Source organism: Neodiprion lecontei, chromosome 1, assembly GCF_021901455.1.
Source record: "Neodiprion lecontei isolate iyNeoLeco1 chromosome 1, iyNeoLeco1.1, whole genome shotgun sequence".
NCBI classification, from domain to species: Eukaryota; Metazoa; Arthropoda; class Insecta; order Hymenoptera; family Diprionidae; genus Neodiprion; species Neodiprion lecontei.
Genome location: NC_060260.1, coordinates 3,931,074 through 3,950,608, shown reverse-complemented (window position 1 = coordinate 3,950,608; position 19,535 = coordinate 3,931,074). Strand labels below are relative to the sequence as shown.

The 19,535-nt window shown below is 34.7% G+C and overlaps 4 protein-coding genes across 10 annotated transcripts; 2 read left to right on the top strand and 2 right to left on the bottom strand.

Annotated features, from left to right (window-relative positions):
- Positions 1-92: 92 nt before the first annotated feature.
- Positions 93-4,692, bottom strand: LOC107228155. Of its 3 annotated transcripts, none has more exons than XM_046746489.1 (8): positions 4,586-4,692; positions 3,610-3,661; positions 3,465-3,520; positions 3,308-3,341; positions 3,039-3,145; positions 2,850-2,956; positions 2,628-2,791; positions 93-886 (listed from the first exon to the last, which is right to left on the bottom strand). In XM_046746489.1, exons 2-8 carry the CDS (start codon positions 3,637-3,639, stop codon positions 755-757), a joined length of 630 nt encoding a protein of 209 aa, XP_046602445.1. In that variant the 5' UTR covers positions 3,640-3,661; positions 4,586-4,692; the 3' UTR covers positions 93-754. The 3 variants fall into 3 exon arrangements, with proteins under 3 accessions (XP_046602445.1, XP_046602444.1, XP_015525017.1); XM_046746488.1 differs by lacking the exon at positions 4,586-4,692 and adding an exon at positions 3,942-4,570; XM_015669531.2 differs by lacking the exon at positions 4,586-4,692 and adding an exon at positions 3,942-4,567 and having other exon boundaries at positions 93-2,791.
- On the top strand, positions 4,669-7,807 carry LOC107228158 (ectonucleotide pyrophosphatase/phosphodiesterase family member 5). Of its 3 annotated transcripts, none has more exons than XM_046746471.1 (8): positions 4,669-4,915; positions 5,100-5,346; positions 5,430-5,528; positions 5,606-5,969; positions 6,111-6,320; positions 6,401-6,652; positions 7,138-7,228; positions 7,402-7,807. In XM_046746471.1, exons 1-8 carry the CDS (start codon positions 4,839-4,841, stop codon positions 7,466-7,468), a joined length of 1,407 nt encoding a protein of 468 aa, XP_046602427.1. In that variant the 5' UTR covers positions 4,669-4,838; the 3' UTR covers positions 7,469-7,807. The 3 variants fall into 3 exon arrangements, with proteins under 3 accessions (XP_046602427.1, XP_015525019.1, XP_015525020.1); XM_015669533.2 differs by having other exon boundaries at positions 4,669-4,954; XM_015669534.2 differs by having other exon boundaries at positions 4,669-4,954; positions 7,358-7,807.
- Positions 7,808-8,470: 663 nt separating this feature from the next.
- LOC107228159 (motile sperm domain-containing protein 1) lies at positions 8,471-12,877 on the top strand. 3 transcript variants are annotated; one of them, XM_046746486.1, is made up of 6 exons: positions 8,471-8,719; positions 9,085-9,265; positions 9,408-9,571; positions 9,656-9,815; positions 9,935-10,078; positions 11,245-12,877. In XM_046746486.1, exons 2-6 carry the CDS (start codon positions 9,118-9,120, stop codon positions 11,346-11,348), a joined length of 720 nt encoding a protein of 239 aa, XP_046602442.1. In that variant the 5' UTR covers positions 8,471-8,719; positions 9,085-9,117; the 3' UTR covers positions 11,349-12,877. The 3 variants fall into 3 exon arrangements, with proteins under 3 accessions (XP_046602442.1, XP_046602443.1, XP_015525022.1); XM_046746487.1 differs by having other exon boundaries at positions 8,494-8,719; positions 11,312-12,877; XM_015669536.2 differs by lacking the exon at positions 11,245-12,877 and adding an exon at positions 10,160-11,028 and having other exon boundaries at positions 8,506-8,719.
- Positions 12,878-13,363: 486 nt separating this feature from the next.
- LOC107228161 (eukaryotic translation initiation factor 4E type 2) lies at positions 13,364-15,686 on the bottom strand. The gene is made up of 6 exons (XM_015669537.2): positions 15,542-15,686; positions 15,092-15,167; positions 14,754-14,996; positions 14,426-14,578; positions 14,172-14,308; positions 13,364-14,085 (listed from the first exon to the last, which is right to left on the bottom strand). Exons 1-6 carry the CDS (start codon positions 15,559-15,561, stop codon positions 14,049-14,051), a joined length of 666 nt encoding a protein of 221 aa, XP_015525023.1. The 5' UTR covers positions 15,562-15,686; the 3' UTR covers positions 13,364-14,048.
- Positions 15,687-19,535: the final 3,849 nt, after the last annotated feature.

The window sequence follows — 19,535 nt, the reverse complement described above, 5'->3', positions numbered from 1 at the left end:
GTAAATTATTCAGTCTTAGATTGGTATAACTGCGAGAAGCACCTTGGCGGTGATCTCGAATAAACTTTAAATAATGGAATACACACATAGGCTATCATAAATTAGTTATTTATTTATTTAAGCATATAAACTCACAGTTTAATACACTAATTGTTAGCATTTTTACTCATATTACAACTGTAATATTTTTATTTTCTTCACTCATTTTTCGCATCCTCTGATATGATTCTCTCACGCCTTGTATAGTGTGTTAGTATGTACAATACAATGTTCAAACTCGTTTGAACGCTATAATAATATACTATTGATATATCTTTACACAGAATACACATAACACTTCCCTGTATAATGCTCTACCTATACCGTTTCCTAGGCACGTTCATCCAATTTCACTTTATACCATATACAAGCCTTTAAACTAAGTTATTTTACTGTGAAGAAATCAAGCTGTGTCCATAATAGTTATTTGCATTTCACCATGTTGAACGTAATCTGAAAATAGTCCGTACTTCTTTTTCTTTTTTTATCGATAAGATTTCATATTGTTTGTTGGTACTTTTACGAGTTAAATAATTCAACTTACTTTGAGAATATTACATTACATTATTGTTTCACCTCCGTGACATTTGGTCCCAACCTCACACCAAGGTCTCTGTATAAGTGTTTTAATTACCGAGAATGAAAACTAATACGTATAGTAAACAATTGAAACCAAAGTGCCTGCATTTTAGTGAAGACCGTTCAATTTTAGACATTAATGGCAGTTTAATAGTGGTGAGTTTGAATTGTACTTTATGCGTAATGTAGCACAGTATGATCTTCTTCGAAGACCATGGATCCATTTACACCAATTCAAGTGCATACTGTGGCCTTGAATTCTTTCGATCTGCAATTTTTAAAAAACGAACCGCTAATACACCCATCTATTTCTCGATCTATCTTTTGTATACTGCTAACTAGCAATTTTTTCTTTCAACTTTATACGACAAACTAATTGTTTCCTCTCACATCAACGATTACAACATATTTCGGTATGGCAGACCTGAATTAATAACTGTTTGTCTATCTAATGACTTATTGTATTATTACTTGTCGAATAATATTCGCATCATTATTATAAATGTTATTATTATTTAGCAATATACACCTAATATCTTGAAATTCAGGATTTATTCCAAATTAATACCTAGAGTATGGAAATCGAAATGTTTGTTGAAAAACTAAATGTCAATTCATTATTTAAATCAAACGAAGATCAAATTTATTACCGTGGTTTATAAATTTTTCCGGCAATTTGAAGCTGTCCAGATATTTCAACGCGTTACTTTTAGTTGCTCAAATTTCACATTACTTTCTATATGTATGTATTTATACGTAACTAGTATTGTTATTTGCATAAGCGTCAATGATTTGAATCTATTACAGTATAATACGGTTATCAAATACGCGATTACAGTTTGCCTCATGAATTTCCTCATACTTCATATGGCAGAGCATGAAGTGTGTAAAACATCTTATCGCGATTTTCATGTTTTTGCGCGAAATCAGCATAGACTTTTACCATTATTCACTGACATTGCGGTTAGTCATACATCTGTAAATACAGTGTGTATCGTACATACCTATATCTATGTATAAATATGCTAGATCTCTTATAACGCAATCGCGTACTTTGTTATAGTTTTAAATTTCTATAAAACTACAGCTTAACGTAATAAATTTTATGAAAACGTGCAACAGAATATAAAATTCAAGCAGTGCAACGAGCGCATAGTATTTATGTAGTTATGTTATAAGTTCCCCGTTTCTACGATAATTCGGTTATCCTACCTCAGAATACCAAGCGTTCCCTCTTTCGCGTAACAGCTCTAAATTTTTTTAAAGGTTTTCTCCTTCATTTTCTCTTCTTTCAAAAAAGATGAATATCAACTTTCATTTAAAACTCATTTACCCCACACCCCATATAATATTCAAATCAGTTTCTTCAATGTCCATATTCTACTTATGTTTTTTTACAATCTCGCTTTTGTAATAGCAAATGCTACGCCAACATTGTTTTCCAAATTGATTGTGATTAAAAAAGCAAAAAAGTGCGTAACGAAACATATGATGGATTAATCAATGATATCTGCACATGTGAATGCTGGAAGTTGCATCAATTTGTGCTATTGTCTGTGAATAAAAAATGTCAGGATAAGTTATGCGCCATAAGCTCATAACCGTGTAAAAGCACATTTAAAACATGTTTATCGAGTTCCAAAAACAGCTTCATGAAGCCATATTTGAATATAGTACCAGCTAAATGTTGGCTGTGATATCATATCAGCCACTAAACAACATGACAATGACACAACTTCCGCAATCACTGACTCTTCCATTTGCGGCATATGCTTTTTCCTCAAGTTTTTTTTATTCGCAGACTCAAATGGATGTATACGTCAATTATCATTTCTCTTTTAATGTAATGTGCAATTTACAAACTGACCCAAGCGTATCGTCGTTTCTTTTTATGATTTTTCCATAATCTATCAGCTACTACTAGTCCAGTCGCCAGTCTCTTTTAGTGCCCGATCTGTCAGTCTCTCAATCTCTGTTAGCAATTGCTCAGTCTCTACGTCTACACACACCATATCTGCTTCCACTGGATCCCATTCCAAGCTATTTGGCGTCGATACTCTGGACCAAGGTGAAGCAGTCAGACTAGAAGGTTGACTGTTGTTTACAGACGGAAAGGAAAGAGAGATATCTGTATTCTCTGCATTGATATCGCTTCGTGGAGATATTGGCAAACCTGGAAAGATTAGTTTATCAATTAATTGCGTATTAATTGCTTATATTTTCTAACCTACCTTCATGCTCCCATTCAAGGTCTAAGGATGAAGCAGGAGTTGGCACGTAGCCGTGTTTCATCAAATTTCTAGCATCCAAAGTTTGAAGTGATACATCCAAGCCAGAACTGGATAGAAAAATGGTTGATATTAAATCATTGATGCTGGTATTTGAAGTAGTATTTACTTCACTCTGATTATGCTGTATACCTGACTGATGCGGTACTTCTGGAGTTCAACCTAACATACTTGCTACCGCCCATGGGCCACCCACCGTCCTCGGCAAGTTCCAAAGAAATCGGGACACCGCGCCTCTTCTAAAACATTGTTTTCAAATTTTGTCTGTCTATTGCTTATGGAAAAGAAATTCCTGCTTTTTAATACGTAATTAGAAGAGAAGTTTTCATTCAACTGAAATAATCACTGTGCCTTTGATTGAATGACTACAAATGGGTCGTGAAAGAATAGAAAAAGTTTACCTTGAAACGTTTCAATGAAAGAAACGATAACAAACTGTCCGGCAAGCGTACAAAAAGTAAAACAACATACAAAATTACAATTTAAAACATACCAAGTAATACTTTAATAAATCAATTAAGTACAATGCATAGAATGTTTTATATTTTGCTCACTCACTTTTTCCGTCTCTCACAAGACATCATACGCACGTCCCGATCACTCTGTTGACAGAACTGCAAATTGGTAAAATTTAATTTAGAAAATAAAAGGCAAATTCTGTGAATCGTCAAAATATTATTGTAACGTAAAGATTATTAAGTACCTCTGTACGTTCGTCCTCTTGAAAGCACATGCTCGAATGTCGGCGATATGATCTACAATTGGAACCATAAAGATTTCTGATTATTGTTGATGGTTCGCAGCAGAAGGTATTTTTATTTTTCGTTTCGGTGTGGCAAAGAGGTATAAAAAAAAACATCCTTGTCATTATAGCGTTAAATGAAATGTGCGACTCTCGTAGTTTCAGAAAAATATTTTTCCTTCGTTTCAAGATTCGTTACGCATAGTGATAAGTTTGTATTTTTTCGATCATTGTCTAAAAAATTTTCGCTAAATAAAAATGTTCTACCGGATGAAGTTTGGGAAAAATCTAACCTGTACGTCGACGGATCGGTGACAGTGGCAAAACAACGGCCGAGGCAGTTCCCCATGACCCGTTGTCTTGCGGGCAATTTTCTTTCATTTATTAGTCAGGTGTTTGAATTAGTCATGCTTTTTCATTGCTCGCGTCTCCGATCGCTTCAAACTTATTACGACTCAACATATTTCCAATACTGCGCCAATCCGACGACCCCATCTACCGAACCCGAAACTATTGTCTGCTTGTGTGTGCTGACCCGTTTGGCGGTCAAATTTGATGCTTCGACCCAACAGAGATCATTCTAGGGATCATTCCCGCAATACTCTAGCAATAACCTATTTCTTTTATACATCTATGTAAATATTTCCATAACAAAGCTGTAGATAATTTTAGTTTCGACGCATATGATTCAGTAGCTCTGAAAAAAACATTTAATAATGTGTTCAAAGACATGGAGCTGTTGAAAGTTTTGGTAGAATTTTGAATAATTGAATGAACTGAATTACAACCTATAATATCACTGAGTCTTCAGTCAACGCTAACAGACATCAGCGAGCCTAATAGATATTGTTAGAAAGGGTGACTTTGTTCACGTTTCACAAATTACAGGTTTCATCAACGAAAAATTTTCAATATTTTTCGTGATGGTATTTATTACCTCGCCTAACCTGAACCAATACAAAATAAACGTATGAAAAAAGCAAAGACTTGCGGCAGTTTGGCAAGCGTACAACTCGTTTCAACGCCGCGCGTAATGCTACGAACGCGGCTTGTACGCGATACGCGTAATAAATATAAATACGTATGCAGTCGTTGAGTTGTAACCGTCATGCGTGGTTACATAGTACAAAATTCTCATTGCAGATAGCGGAGAATCGCTGGTTGTCGAATAGCGAACACCGGTCGCCGCGATGAAGCCGTCAACCTTACTTTCGCTCTGCGTAATAATCATTATTGTAGGAACCGAAAATGTCTCGTCAGTTTCGCGGTACGAAAAACTGCTAGTTGTATCCTACGATGCATTTAGGTGATATTATTTAATCTTTTTACACATATTTATAATAAAATTAGCACAACTGTTTACCATCTACCCTTGTGCCAAGTTTCTATTTTAAAATTCTTCGAAAATGCGTATTGAACAGCTGTTTCAACTGATAATTATTCATTTTCAGGTACGACTACTTCAACAGAAATTTGACCCCCTTTATGAATGAATTAAAGAAAGAAAATACTCATGCAGATTATATGGAGAATGTTTTCGTGACCAAGACTTTTCCCAATCACTTTTCTATTGCAACAGGCCTTTATGAGGAAACTCACGGTGTAATTGGTAATCAAGTCTTCATCCCGGAAACTCATAAAGTTGTGGGATATTCTTACGCCATGTTTCATTACAACGAACAAATAGCTCCTATTTGGGTTTGTTTAATACTGTATTTTAGTGCCAAAAACACTAAACATCGATCTGTGAAAGTTGTAATTTTCTTAAAATTTATTTCTAGATTGTCAATGAAAAAGCAAGCCTCGACAGACACAGCGGAATAATGATGTGGCCTGGGGGTGATCAAAAATATCTTGGTGTTGAACCCACATTTTTCCAGGTAAGGTGCCTAGTGAATATTTTAAAACAAAAAAATATATATACCCAATTAGTAATGAAAATGACGTTCATTCTCAGAAATTCAATATGTCTGTCCCATGGGAAGACAGAGTAGATCTAATGATATCTTGGTTTACGCATCCGACCCAACCAATAAATCTTGGTTTCTTGTATATAGAAGAACCAGACACAACTGGTCATGCAGTAGGAATTAACGACGCTGCCTTTAATTTAGTCCTTAAAAAATTGGACAACCTTACAAAGTATATTTACAAGAATTTGAATAACCATGGTCTAAAAGATGTGAACGTCATTCACTTGAGCGATCATGGAATGGAAAGTATTACAAAAGAGAAAATTATAGATCTGAATAATTTTGTTAATAGTTCAGATTATACTATCGTGGAATCTTCAGCAGCCTTGCAAATTTTTCCTATTACTGGTGAGTCTGGTGATCCGAGTGAAAGAAAATTTGTGTTTCTGTTACACTAAATTTTTGGAATAACTTATATGACTCAAATGATGTTTCATCTTTCATCATTTATGCAATTATTTTTTGATCTGACACAAAGTTTGCTATTAGGAAAACTGGACATAGTACATCGGCAGCTGGTAGAAGCGGCGAACAAAACTGGACATTTTACTGTTTACAAGAAAGAAGAAATTCCTGATAGGTATCACTTCGGAAAGAACCTAAGAATCCCACCGATATTTATTGTGGCAGAAATTGGATATGGGTTTAATGATATGTACAAAAAAATCGAGTACTATGAGAAAGCGTACAATTTCACTGGTACAGTATAATTTATTTGAATGAATTGTTGATTTTTAGGCTTTCAGATAATGAAGTCATCATCAATATTCTTATTTCAGCCAACAACCTATCGGAATTTGGACTTCACGGATATGACAATGAAGAGCCAGCTATGCGACCGATGTTTTTTGCTTACGGCTCAATATTCAAAAAGAATTACGAGATTCAACCATTCAGTAATATAGACCTTTTCCCCTTATTTTGTGAAATACTAAATTTGTCATGTCCACCCGTAAACGGAACTCTAGAGAATGTGAGAAGTGGCCTAAATTCCGCATTGAAAATACCTCCATTTCAAATAGGACTAGCAAGTACGTATAATCCGCATTCAAAAAGGTACAGAAAGGTGTGGCAGGAACAATGAGGTATCCAGTCGTATCAATCGAAGCTATTTATTCAATTGGAAATTCGACCATTGACTACCTTTGGTACAATTGGTATTACTCCATTCAATGTATTTTCGGATTCTATAATTTATTTATCGTCTCAGGGCGTCATGTTATTTAAAGCAGTTACTGTATCGTTATTTATAATTACGTTTTTATCACCGTGATATGATATAATAACATTTTTGTATTTTATTACTCTCATTATCCCGCCCCACCATAAACCTGACCTGAAATGTATGCACTAGAATTATATACCATTATTTATTTATATCAATAGTTTTATTATTATTAGATTTATAATCTCTACCTATAGTGGACGAGTAATTTGAATTAATCGAAATTTTACATAGCATCAGCATTTTTATAACTTGCAAACAATTCTAATCTGCATTCCTATGCTTCTTTAGTTGTTGGAGTGTTGTTACTGCTGGGAATTGGAATCGTTATGACTTTATATATTGTTAGACAGCGAAGGGACCGATTAAACTCATATTACAGGTAATTAGTTAAATTATGTATCGTATTCGTCATATAGAGGAAAAGCACTGTTCAGTTATTTGCATGACAATAACTCTACAAAGCTTATATTCGTGATGAAAATTTATACTTCTTGATAACGTTTTTCAGTTGCCAATTCAGTGTACCATCACGAAAATAACTTTATTTCCTAGGATACTATCTGCTGAACCTGATAACGAATATCTTCAAAATAGACATTCGGATTTTGAGGTAATTTAATACTTCACGAATCTATTTAGATTTAATTGACATCTATATGTAGAATCTACAAAATGGTAAGAGAGACACAGAGTGACATGTAAGATTTTGCAGAATTACTTCTAGTTTTTAATTCAGTATCAAGATTTATTATGTGACCAAACTTCAGTGACCCTAAACACACACAGTATTTAACGTCATGAGGAAATAGTAACATATCATGGAAGTCTGCTGTTGTGACATATGCTTAGTGAAGTATAAAACAACACCAGCGAAGAACAGAAACTATAAATCCTATCAAGTAGATGTAACAATAGTATTATGTGCCAAGACGTATTGTGCCTTGAAAAAGACTAATCATGAAAATGCTGAACATATATGGATTATATGTTTGTGAATTTTTTAGCTATTATTGAGCAGGACCCGAAGCACAAATGCGTACTGCTGAATAATGTGTATATTATTTTAATATAGCAAAATTAATTTATAGTAAATGTAATAATGCCCAAGAAATACTACCTGCCGTAATCACGAATTGCTACAGTCACCACTCATTGCTGGGTCCTGGGTCTAGTTTATCATAATTTCTCCAGAGATCTTGTCAGTGTAGTATAATATTGAAGTATATATGTATAAATGAAAATGATGCGTAGCTACAGATTCTATTAAAATATGCGAATCTGAACAATTACAAGAATCAAGTAAATCTTCCAACTACTTGGTCTATGATTCAAAAATATCATTTTTTTATCCAAACAAAAATCACTGGCGCAATGAGGAGCTGTGTGAAGTAACACATGATAGTCTATTGTTTGAATACACTTGCTTGTTTTAAAGAATAAGACACATGTATTTAAGTTTTATATTCCGGCGATTTTGTCATGTAAATATTTTATCTATCCAAGAAAATTAAATTACGAGTATTCGTTTCTTTGAATTTCTTGAATACACTTTACCTCCGACAAAATTAGGCAATTATTACAGACTTTCAGTTCATATTTACCGCGCCGTAAGTCATGTGACAATATTCTACCACACACGTCGCTCTATCGATACCTTGTTGAAGAAGTGAGTATCGCACAGAGTGTCGTACACACGGACATGACATATGTTTCGTACAGTTGTACCGAATAGCCAACGAACAAGCGTCACTACTCACAATAGAAAATGCAGATCCTTACCTGCGTTTGCTGACAATTAGGTATTCAAATTTGAGTTTGTGAATAAACTGCTGTGGATTTGGACAGTCGGATTACCGAGGTTAAAACGAGGGTAAGTTTTCTTGGACTTAATTCGAGTGTAATGCTTTTAGATGACCGAATAGCTTTCGCCTTTACGGACCAGAAGGTTGTTGTTATTGTTCCTCTATCGCTATTTCAACAAATCCATACTATTGTCATCAATAAGCCTTCCGATATTTCATTTCCAATGACTTGTGCTTTATGAATTCTAATCAATGCCACGTATCGAGGAATCAATTCTGTCCTGCACGAATACTGTTCTTCCCAAACATAACCTAACGCTCTCTTTGTCATCACTTCAGTCTTGTTTTGACGCACAACAACGAAGTCACGTATATATTTCATTATATTTGAATGGGACACCATAACATAATAAAAATTATAACATCCTCACAGGTGCATGGAATCGTTTGAACGTAGAGAAAAACAATGCAACCACCACCAATAGCAGTAACATCTGGAAAAGTGCCAGTTTTCGTCTTTCCTCAAAGCATTACGTTTTACCTGGATGATCAGTCGACTCATAAACAAGTCCTCACCCTATACAACCCTTACGATATACCGATAAAATTCAAAGGTATTTATGTACTTGTTATTTAATGAATTGCTTAGTGAAAATGAATATTCAGAGTGAAATAAAATTTACCCGCCAAGCTCAGACATTGCACTGCGCAGTTGATTGAACTATTAATTATCTACTGTACAATAATTTGTTTCAGTGCTGAGCACGGCGCCTAATAAATACAAAGTCATTGATCCTGAAGGAATACTCAAAGCACATTGCTTTGTCGACATAGTTGTAAGGCACACAGCTCTCACAATAGCAAACTGTAACGTGGTCGATAAGTTTAGAATAAAAATGCAGGAACATCCATCAAAGCAGGTACTAATTCACAAAAGAATTTTTGCTCTCATTTTGAAAATGACAACGTTGAATCAGGAACTGTTGAATCTTTGCTTTGTTTAGGGAATAGGTAAACGAGACGTGGAAGCAAGACTTTTAAGTGGAACGTATGAATCTATCGAGAGAAGTAACCTGGAACAGGAAATGTTTCAACACTTACCAACTAACGAAGGAAAGCAGCAAACTTCCTATGCGCTTACACCTCAGAATAAACAAATTGATAGTTAGTATAAAAATTTTTTTTATAAAGATATTCCGGGCTTTAGACCACCCTATTATGTTCCGGCAATATGTATCTCTGCCCATTGATAGGGGTTCTAATTTATGGTGTTTATGATCTAGGAGGGACAAATTATGTGGCGTTAGTAGCTGGCATTGTTTGCATAGCGGCACTTCTCTTGCCTACCGAAGGGGAGCACAGTCCTAGAATTCCTGACTATCTACATCTCTCCGTTAACTTCAAGCTTATATTTTCATTTGTATTAGGTGAGTTGATTTAAAGATCTGCCAGTTACAAATTAACAAATTCACTAAACATGGTTATTTTTTTTTTCTTTTCAATTCCAGGTATGGTCACGATAATTGTACTGAGGCTATAATGTGATGTTTTAAAAACATTTTTCTTAACAAACTTTACACACTATCAAGGAAAAAACTAATATATTACATGCACAATTAATTTAAGACCTTTTAAATCAGTCATCGTGATTCATTTTATCACTTTTTACTTGTTTTTTTTTTTTTTCTTGTTTTTATCGCGTATACCTGACACTAGTCTGTTTAAAACTTAAGTTTTTCCAGTAACCTCGTGCAGCTATCGATATTTATTCTTATATATATACATATATATATATATATACATATCGCGTAAAGCACTATACATATATTTTTTTTATTGCACATAATAAAATTCTTTTTATTTCATACGATTTCCAATAACTATCATCTTCGGATTTTTTTATTTTTGCTCTTGTGTAGTCAAATCAATTTGCACATGTATGTACCAAGACTATTTCAGACATTATCTAAAGACTAAAGTAATTAAGTATGCATTCTACTTTTATTTAATTTTGTTTCTTGAGAGAAAAAACAACAATTACCATATTATCAGTAAGTCATATTGCATTCGGTATGAAAAATTTGTAGCGAAGGTCAGGAGTTGGGATAAAATTTTAAAATAATGTTCCATTTCCCTATAATATTTTCTACGGACAAGACAATTATTTTAGTGCGGCAACTGTAATATACATACACGTAATTTTAAATTTATAAAAGTATAAGTGTCTTCTAACAGTACGAAGCGCTGGGGATAATAAGAAATAAGTTTTCTTCCAAAAAAATTGTTCATAATATTACAAACGATTAGACGTAAAAGTATACGTCATCATGTAAAACTTTGTAAGTGATTGAATCAACTATCGTTATTATTACACCAACTTTTGAGTCTCATTTATTACGAATCGTAACGATAAAAAATACTACAAACAATTTCAACCAACGAACTCCCTGGTTATATTATATTGCATCTTTTCCTAAGTATATTCTAACATTCTTTGAGCTATTAATCGTTTCATCATTGACTGACCTTCAATTCTACCAAGTGCTCGTCGCGTTTATTTCCCCTCCTCGAACTAATCAAAACTGTTTTCCAGATGTTGTTCTCAAATATTCTTACAATTTCAAGATTTGTCACTTATCATTCAATTTCGTGAAAACCAGCTTGGAACTCCCGACGTTGGGCTACGGCTGCGTATGATTTATTCGAATTTCGTCAAAGATCCGCTCACGGATGATTACCGGAAGTTGGATCTGGGATCGAACGTACCGGTTGTCCGGTTCGTAGGTATAATACCGGAACCCGCATCACTTCCGTCAAGTTCGAGAAGGGGAATAACGGCAAATAACGTACCATTGTGACGCCGAACAAGAATCTCGAACTCGAATCAGTCGGCGAAAATATGCGCGATAACGTCTCCAGTATCTAAGAGACTAAAGATATCAAGAAAGCCGAATCTGTATCATCGTCGTCTATAACGTGAAGTTAGAGGTCGAAAAAATGAGTAATTTACCACCGAAAAATATATCAGAAGGTTACTACAAACCGTGGGGATGTCATCAGAAAATTTTGGCTATGCATCGTTTCGTGAGCGCTGTAGAACTCTTCGATGTGTTACACGAAGCAAAGAGAACTGTTTTCAAAAGATCTGCAAACAACCCGGTGGTGTGTCCTTTAAAAACCTTGAGTTACATATATCCAGTGGCTAGAACAAAACGATTTCCCGAAGACATGGTGTTAGTAAACATAAGCACCGGTGTTGTTGCCAAATTATTGGACGCAATGATTCGGGAGTATGATGACAGCGAATCATATTTTGATGATCGAAACATATATGGCGTAATAAATCATCTAAGTTCAAACGATCCCCAAAAGTTGAGAGATGGCGGTGTGTGGGATCGCGAAGCTTTTGAATCCTACGAAGGACTGATGTGGGTCAACCACCAACAAAGTGAATAAAGAAAAGAAATGATGTTTCCTGTTGCGGAAATGTGAGTAAAGAGAGACTCGCATCAAAACGTCAATTAAATATTGATCAAATAATATACTAAATTGCAACACCGATACAGCCATATCGAATGTGACGGAGATCAGTGTATATTGGGAAAGAGAATTCAAAAACCTAGTAGGATATCATTCGAAACTGATGATTATGTTTGTCCCTTCCTTAAACTTATGGTTTAGTTGTTTAAGTAAAGGTAAAGTGTAATAATTTATGCAGTTATGAAAAGTACAGAAAAAATTGATTCCTTTTTTTTTGTTACTTTTGCAATTCTTTTGTTGTATTTTGTGGATATGCATGCTATGCATTAGATATAATAAATGTTTTTGCCGGTTTTAGTTTTTATGTAATTATTCTGTAATATTTTTCAACACTACTATCATGTATATACATATGTTAATACTTAAAGTGGTAGGAATAGGGGATGAGGGATACGAATCAAGGGGAGTAAATTATTGTGAGAAATCTGGCGGAGGAAAATTTTCAAAAATTTATAATATACATTTACAGAAAGGTAAACAGAACAATGCTATACTTTTTTCCTTTTTTCTGTACACTGAACAATAAATAAAAATTGTTTCCTTTCGTCTGTTTATCTATGTAGTAGATGCATTCTGCTGCATTGGTTGATTTGTGTTCATATATTCACATCAGTAAGTTCGCTTTCCGAATTGTTTTTTACATGCCACTATTATATTTAACATGAAATGGGGCAGACAGTTTTTGTCTACTTTTTCGAAAAACGGAATATGTGCTTTGTAGGGCGTGATTAATAACATTAATTGCAATTGAAACCATTTACAAAATCATCCTGGTAACATCAAGATAGAAAAAAAAAATGAAATAAAAAATACTTTTACACATTGGTTTTTATTACAAAAAATGGGGGGGGGGAACGTATAATACAGGTACGTACCAATCGAATAATAAACATTTACTTGATCTTCCAAAATCTTTAAAAACATCATCTTAATAATAACAGCAGCATATTATACCATATATACTTAGCTTGCGCGATACTGACCACCTTGACTTTGCATTTCCTACTTAAGAAGCGGTCGAAAATCGGCAACCTAGCGATATATTATTCCTTAGAGTAAGAAATAGTAATCGTATTACTGTCATCCTAACTGTTATTTGCCACTTCATGTAGATGATAAATATGCTACACGCTATTGAACAATCAAAGCCATAATAAAAACTTTCTGTAGTATTAGCACGGAAGTTGATTTCAATATTTATTAACAATACAGTAAAGAATACTAACTACAATGACTTGAGCTCCTTAGCATGTGGATCTTCCTAAATAAATTGTATCAGCAAGTGATTTAGAATGTTGAGTATTATGATTAAACTTAACGAAGGATATTAACTAGGACAATTTAGTAGTAAAAATCGGAAAGGAATTTTTCTCAAATTTTCGCAGATTGTGGAAAATATTACACTTGGGAGATGTGGTGATTGCTTGAAATGTGTAAAATTCGATTGATCGTAAATCTTAAAGTAAATTGTCATATAAAAATATAATCCCATTGCGTACTCAATAAACGGATTCAACGAATTGGTAGTTAATAGTCGTACCTCTTGGCATAACTTTTTTTTGCAACAAACTGTTTTGCGCCACTCGCATTGCTCGGTTTACCGATGAAAAGTCAGCTGTTGGAGAAGTAGGGTACGTAGATGGATTGTAGAAAAAACTGCTAAATATTACAATTGCTTTTCTTTGTACTCCAGAACTTTTCTCTAGTCGTAGGTTGAGATCATCGTCACAGGTGGACATAGCAGAACTAACTGCAACTATATGCCTTTAGAAAGTGTTTTAATTTCAAGGCTTTCGAATATCACGCCCCACTATAGCACAATAATCTTTAACAAACGACAAGTTAGGATATCGTCAGTCAGTGATGTTGGTGTTGCGGTATCATATTAAGGTGCCTGAAATTAAAAAAAAATATAATTGAGTAAACATATGGTAAGAGAATCAGTGAAATAAATTACCATTAAAATTCCAAAATATTTACTTGAGGCTATCGTTGTGAGTCTTGTATTCCATAGAGGCACTGGCAGGAAGATATAACACACGCCTCAACGTATCTCTAATTCTAGCTGTAGTTGCGGCATCCGATGCAGTTTTGTTCCACACGCAGATTATATCCTCCTGAAAAAAAACAGAAAAATGAAAATAGTAAGCAGTATAACAAACATTTTGTCTCATGCAATTAATATTTGGCTGGTGATGTTTCTTTTAACAAATGTTACAATACTAATATCTCACCTGAAATCGTATAGATACGACTGCGCCACATATTTCCTCGCCAACCATAAATTGCTCACCTAACATTGCCATCACAAGATTTTCCCAACAGCGCGAAACTAAACCTTTTCTTAACCTGACAATCCATTTTCCTCCTCTTTGATTAGCTTCATCCTTTGGAAAAAATAAATAATTATTAATCGGTTCCTTCGGATTCGTTTGCGCAAAGATTCTAAAGATTTTCTCAACCTGGGATCTGATGTCACTGAGGGTTTAGACATTGACTTGAATTATTTCACATTCCGTCATTTTCAACATTTTCAAAGTTTTCTCCAGGATTTACACGTACCTCCCACATCGGTTTAATTCCTGCTTTGAATAAATGAAAATCTGTGTGCGTAGTGAGTTCCGAAGGTCTGACTAAGTGGCTGTAGAGGCCCCAGAATTGTTCTACACTAGCAAACCTCCCAACGAGCTTTAAATTCTGGTCATAACTTTGGATATTTGTCTGTTTCCCAGGGTTCCGTCTGCTATACCAGAGGCAATATGCGTACTGGAGTTTGTGCTCGTTTGGACTTATCTCTATGGGGGGCTGTAACAATTGTTAAGTTAAGCAATTGTAAAGAACATAACTGCGAGTCTGACGATTGTTACTAAGGTATGACGTTCATTCCCAAAACTGAATACCAATGTGTCTTTTTCAGCTCGCTGACTATCTCTGGACTGCGAATCGTCATCACCGCTGTCGTCGCTTGTCTTCAAGCTGAAAGAACAGCACACGATCGATCAGTATGTCTAGTTACTCGATTTAGTCTCAAAACGTTGTCACATTGGTTTTCTTGAGCACCGATTATTCAAACGTGTGGATAAATTTTTATAGCGAGAGTGGTATATTTGTAAAGCGGGAAGGATTTTAGAAGCGACAATTGTGTTCAGCTTGTTTGTTGATCTTCCCAATTTGGAAGGGTTTTGAAAAATCGATCCTAATAATTTTTTGGAAAAGAATCACATGATAACTGCGATGGACGGTGATCTTCAGTCAGAATTGGAAACACAAAACATAACCCCTAGTTTGCATATGGTTATGGGATTATGGAATACACGTATAAAGATGATCGGTACGGTTATCCTACTTACGCGTCAAATTTGTTGGACATGGTTAGAGTGGTGGTATAAATATATATATAATATGATTAAAATACTATAAACAATACGCTTAAAAACGTATGATTAAAAATATAAAAGCTTCTTGTATCACTTCTCTTTATGTATTTTTATTTTCCTATATTGGCAGCAGTTTCATACGATTTGCAACATAGATAGGTATAAGTGCAGTTGGCTAAGGCTGATTTTTTCATTCATTTTTAACATGTTGGATGCCCTGTAGCTCGCATTTCAAATCTATAATTAATTTCTCATTCCTGTAGAGAAAACTAGCCAAAAAAAAATTATATCAAGTAGGAAATATGTAATAAGATTTTCCGATCGGGCATCGGAAGCTGTAACTTTCGTTTGAGTAAACTATTCTATTGAGGGTAATCGGATCGGTACAGAATCAAACATCACTGTCGATATGGATGATTGAAATATTTAAATGTTGGTATATAAGGTCTGGCAACGTACCTACTTTCTGTAAAAGATGCTGAAGATTTTCAACATAATTATGTTTCAGTTCTGTGCCCCACCTAGTGCTCCACTAGTAAATATCCTCCGACGTGACGTCGCTGTGCTACGTATAAAGAAGAAAAGATTTATTAAGATGCAGATTGCTCCTCTCTTCTTGCCATTGTGCTTTCGGCCATTGTTGTGCTGTGTGTTTAAAATTAAGGACAGTATATGTATAATATAGAATAACAGGTACAGCTACGAATATAGCACTGCAATAAATCTTATAGAAATGAGCTCTCATTGAGATTTCTCTGTATTTATAACTCGACGCGAGAAGGCAAAAATCAATGTAATGCCATCTGTAAGGTAATTGGACTCGTATTTGTACTACGAGAACTCGTTGGGCATTTTGCGGTGAAGTTTGAAAAATTGTTGTACAAGAAATTAAATAACTATAAAAATGGATAAAAAATATTATCTCTAATTATGAATGTAGCTAATACAGCTTTAACCGTATATTGATTATGTTAATGATCTATTGTGACAAGATCGGAATTAGATAAGCTCTCTAAATACTCTTTTCTAGTCTATTAATTTATATCATTTATATGTAAATGTATATTTCTTCAGTTTATACAATCACTGCACTAGGATTACCCTTGCCACGTTTTATGGTGCGTTTGTGTAGTTTGTATATTATTAACCTTACGTATTAATCTATTTGCGACAAGTTGTGAGTGTTTCTAATTTCTTGGTAATTATTTATGTACATGTATGTGTATATATGTATATGTGTACATATACATGTGTATATATATATATACACATATATACATATGTATGTGTATATACATATATGCACTAGAGTGTCCCAAAAAAACCGAATAATTTCGGATCTGCATTCCGTCAAATATATGCATATATTTATTGTTCAGTTGATAATTCTGGGTTTATAATACATAAAAATTAATTTTTGTTATATTTACGAAAAAAAAAGCATAATTTTAAACAGTCCGAAGTTTGAGGCTCGATATTTTTGAAACGGCTGGATTTACGCAAAATGTCAATCAGATCTTTTTTGTAGAGCATCAAATTTCCTATAAGACCTGATTTTGTCATACTTATGAAGTAGCTCGTTATCCCATCACAAAATTCCAAATTTCAAAAAAAAATTTTCCCATGTTATTTAAATGGGAAATAGAAAATTACAAATCGCCACCTCTAAATATTAATATTAAGAGCTTATATTTTCACACGGTCATTTTCTAGAGATACTCTGACGATTTTTAAATGTTCTTTGAAAAAAAAAAAATAGTCGGTTTTTTTGGGACACTCTAATATACACATGTTTAAAACTAGATTTTTACAATAAACACAGAGGTTTTAGTATATTCACATACGGATTTCTGTGTATAGGTATACTTGAACTAAAATATCCTTCTCCCTAATACGGAGTTGTTCGTAATTCGCATTTGTTCTTGTAACCCAATGTCCTACATACGATGGCAAAAATCTAGATCCAACTTAACTGAGTCTCAAAGCCCTGTTGACATAAGAGCAGCTATTCGATAGAAATTATAGTTTATAGTTTACACAGCCCATTGCAAGATATTTCATTATAAATACATATGTTTCAATGTATTTAGGAATAATTTATCAAATATACACAGGTCATGTGCAAATAATAAATGAATTCGACCGCAGTTTGATGTATTCATTAAAGCTTCAACAATAAACTTTCAGCTTTGTTACTTCTTCTATTTTATAATGGATAATCAAAAACATTTCCGACTGTTCGTACTGTGGAAGCATGGTGATTAAACCAAATGTAGCAAAAGATTAGAAACAGTGTATGAAGAGTACGGGTATTTTTCTAATAATGCAAACACGTGCCGCTAGCTTAGTTTTGACATATCTAGAATACCACGCCTTGCGAATTAGCTTTCCAGACAGAGATGAATGATGAATTTTAAGGACTGCATTATCGTTGTTGAATACTCTATGCCTCATGGGAAACGAAAATCTGTAACGATAAAATTGATGCACCGGATCATCGTCGACTTTAACTTTTGAAATGTCCTACCATTTCCGAACACCTCCAACCATCCTTTTTACCTATATTACTAGATTAGCTATGATTTGAAAAGAGAAGAATTATTCATTTCGATATGGGATTCTATTCGATACGCGCTCAATGTATTCCATAACATTAGTATTCATAATTATTCCAACAACTTTTCATTTGCTCTCTCGATCTTGAATTTTCGTAGGCATATAATCGAAACGCTGTTCTAGCTAGTCGAAAGTGAAGTATCTACGTTGGGTAGAGAAGCAGAATTGTTTTTCGAAAAGTATTCGGATGGAAAAAAATTCAGAGTAACTGTAATACATCACGGATGCACTAATTTTGAACGAGCTGAAATGGATTCTCCGTATATGAGACAGTATTTAAAGCAGCGTAGTGATTTAAAGACCTAAAAAGGTGATAGGGAGAGAAAGAACGAAGCTTCTTAACACTTCGAGTGTATTTTAACACACATTTGAAAGATACGAGCAAAATTTTTCATCATCCAACTGTCGCAGAACGGCAGCGTTATCAGCTGACCCGTTAACTGAAGGATATCTCTTCAGTCAACGGCTGACCATCGAAGGGTCTGGCCGCTTGAGTCTGGAATCGGCAGGAGATATAAGGTGTGTATTTCTTGTATGAAATGTGAAAACTAAAATCATTATACATCATATCATATCATCATACATCGTACATTATACATCATACATCATACATCGTACATCATACATCATCATACATAGTATTAAAGTTCGAAACCAAAGTTTGAATTTTCGGATGTTCGGAAAGTGACGTCACCAATCTAAAATCGGCTAGCCGAGTTCCTCAGTCTGGTAACAACCGCGCAGTAGAGCGGACGGTTGAGAGTCGCGCTCCGCAAACTTCGAGTACCGGGTTCTCAACCTCCCGGATCCTGCGCTTCGGGTCCGCTACGTATTTCGAGTACCGGGTTCTCAACCTCCCGGATCCCGCGCTTCGGGTCCGCTACGCGATGAAACTCGACTTCCAGGATAAGCGCTCCGTGGTTCCTGGTTCATGTTTACAATAAATTATTTCAATTCGTTTTTCGCGCAACCCCAAATTCGGTAGCTGTCAGTCCGCTAATAAAATTTCTCGACTTCCAGGATCAGCGCTCCGTGGTTCCTGGTTCATGTTTACAATAAATTATTTCAATTCGTTTTTCGCGCAACCCCAAATTCGGTAGCTGTCGGTGCGCTAATAAAATTTCTCGACTTCCAGGATCAGCGCTCCGTGGTTCCTGGTTCATGTTTACAATAAATTATTTCAATTCGTTTTTCGCGCAACCCCAAATTCGGTAGCTGTCGGTGCGCTAATAAAATTTCTCGACTTCCAGGATCAGCGCTCCGTGGTTCCTGGTTCATGTTTACAATAAATTATTTCAATTCGTTTTTCGCGCAACCCCAAATTCGGTAGCTGTCAGTCCGCTAATAAAAT

What these genes read in the sequence shown, in the direction of transcription:
- LOC107228161 (XM_015669537.2), bottom strand. Translation starts at nt 15,561, where the DNA reads ATGTCCAACAAATTTGACGC. An exon ending in GAATTAAACCGATGTGGGAG is followed by an intron (nt 14,579 to 14,753) that starts GTACGTGTAAAT and finishes TTTTTTCCAAAG; the next exon opens with GATGAAGCTAATCAAAGAGG. An exon ending in ACTCACAACGATAGCCTCAA is followed by an intron (nt 14,086 to 14,171) that starts GTAAATATTTTG and finishes TTTTAATTTCAG; the next exon opens with GCACCTTAATATGATACCGC.
- LOC107228158 (XM_015669533.2), top strand. Translation starts at nt 4,839, where the DNA reads ATGAAGCCGTCAACCTTACTTTCGCTCTGCGTAATAATCATTATTGTA. An exon ending in GCAAATTTTTCCTATTACTG is followed by an intron (nt 5,970 to 6,110) that starts GTGAGTCTGGTG and finishes GTTTGCTATTAG; the next exon opens with GAAAACTGGACATAGTACAT. An exon ending in CGATTAAACTCATATTACAG is followed by an intron (nt 7,229 to 7,401) that starts GTAATTAGTTAA and finishes TTTATTTCCTAG; the next exon opens with GATACTATCTGCTGAACCTG.
- LOC107228159 (XM_046746486.1), top strand. Translation starts at nt 9,118, where the DNA reads ATGCAACCACCACCAATAGCAGTAACATCTGGAAAAGTGCCAGTTTTC. An exon ending in AGGAACATCCATCAAAGCAG is followed by an intron (nt 9,572 to 9,655) that starts GTACTAATTCAC and finishes TGCTTTGTTTAG; the next exon opens with GGAATAGGTAAACGAGACGT. An exon ending in TATATTTTCATTTGTATTAG is followed by an intron (nt 10,079 to 11,244) that starts GTGAGTTGATTT and finishes ACTGTTTTCCAG; the next exon opens with ATGTTGTTCTCAAATATTCT.
- LOC107228155 (XM_046746488.1), bottom strand. Translation starts at nt 3,997, where the DNA reads ATGGGGAACTGCCTCGGCCGTTGTTTTGCCACTGTCACCGATCCGTCG. An exon ending in ACCGATCCGTCGACGTACAG is followed by an intron (nt 3,662 to 3,941) that starts GTTAGATTTTTC and finishes TTCCAATTGTAG; the next exon opens with ATCATATCGCCGACATTCGA. An exon ending in TTTCATTGAAACGTTTCAAG is followed by an intron (nt 3,146 to 3,307) that starts GTAAACTTTTTC and finishes ACAATGTTTTAG; the next exon opens with AAGAGGCGCGGTGTCCCGAT.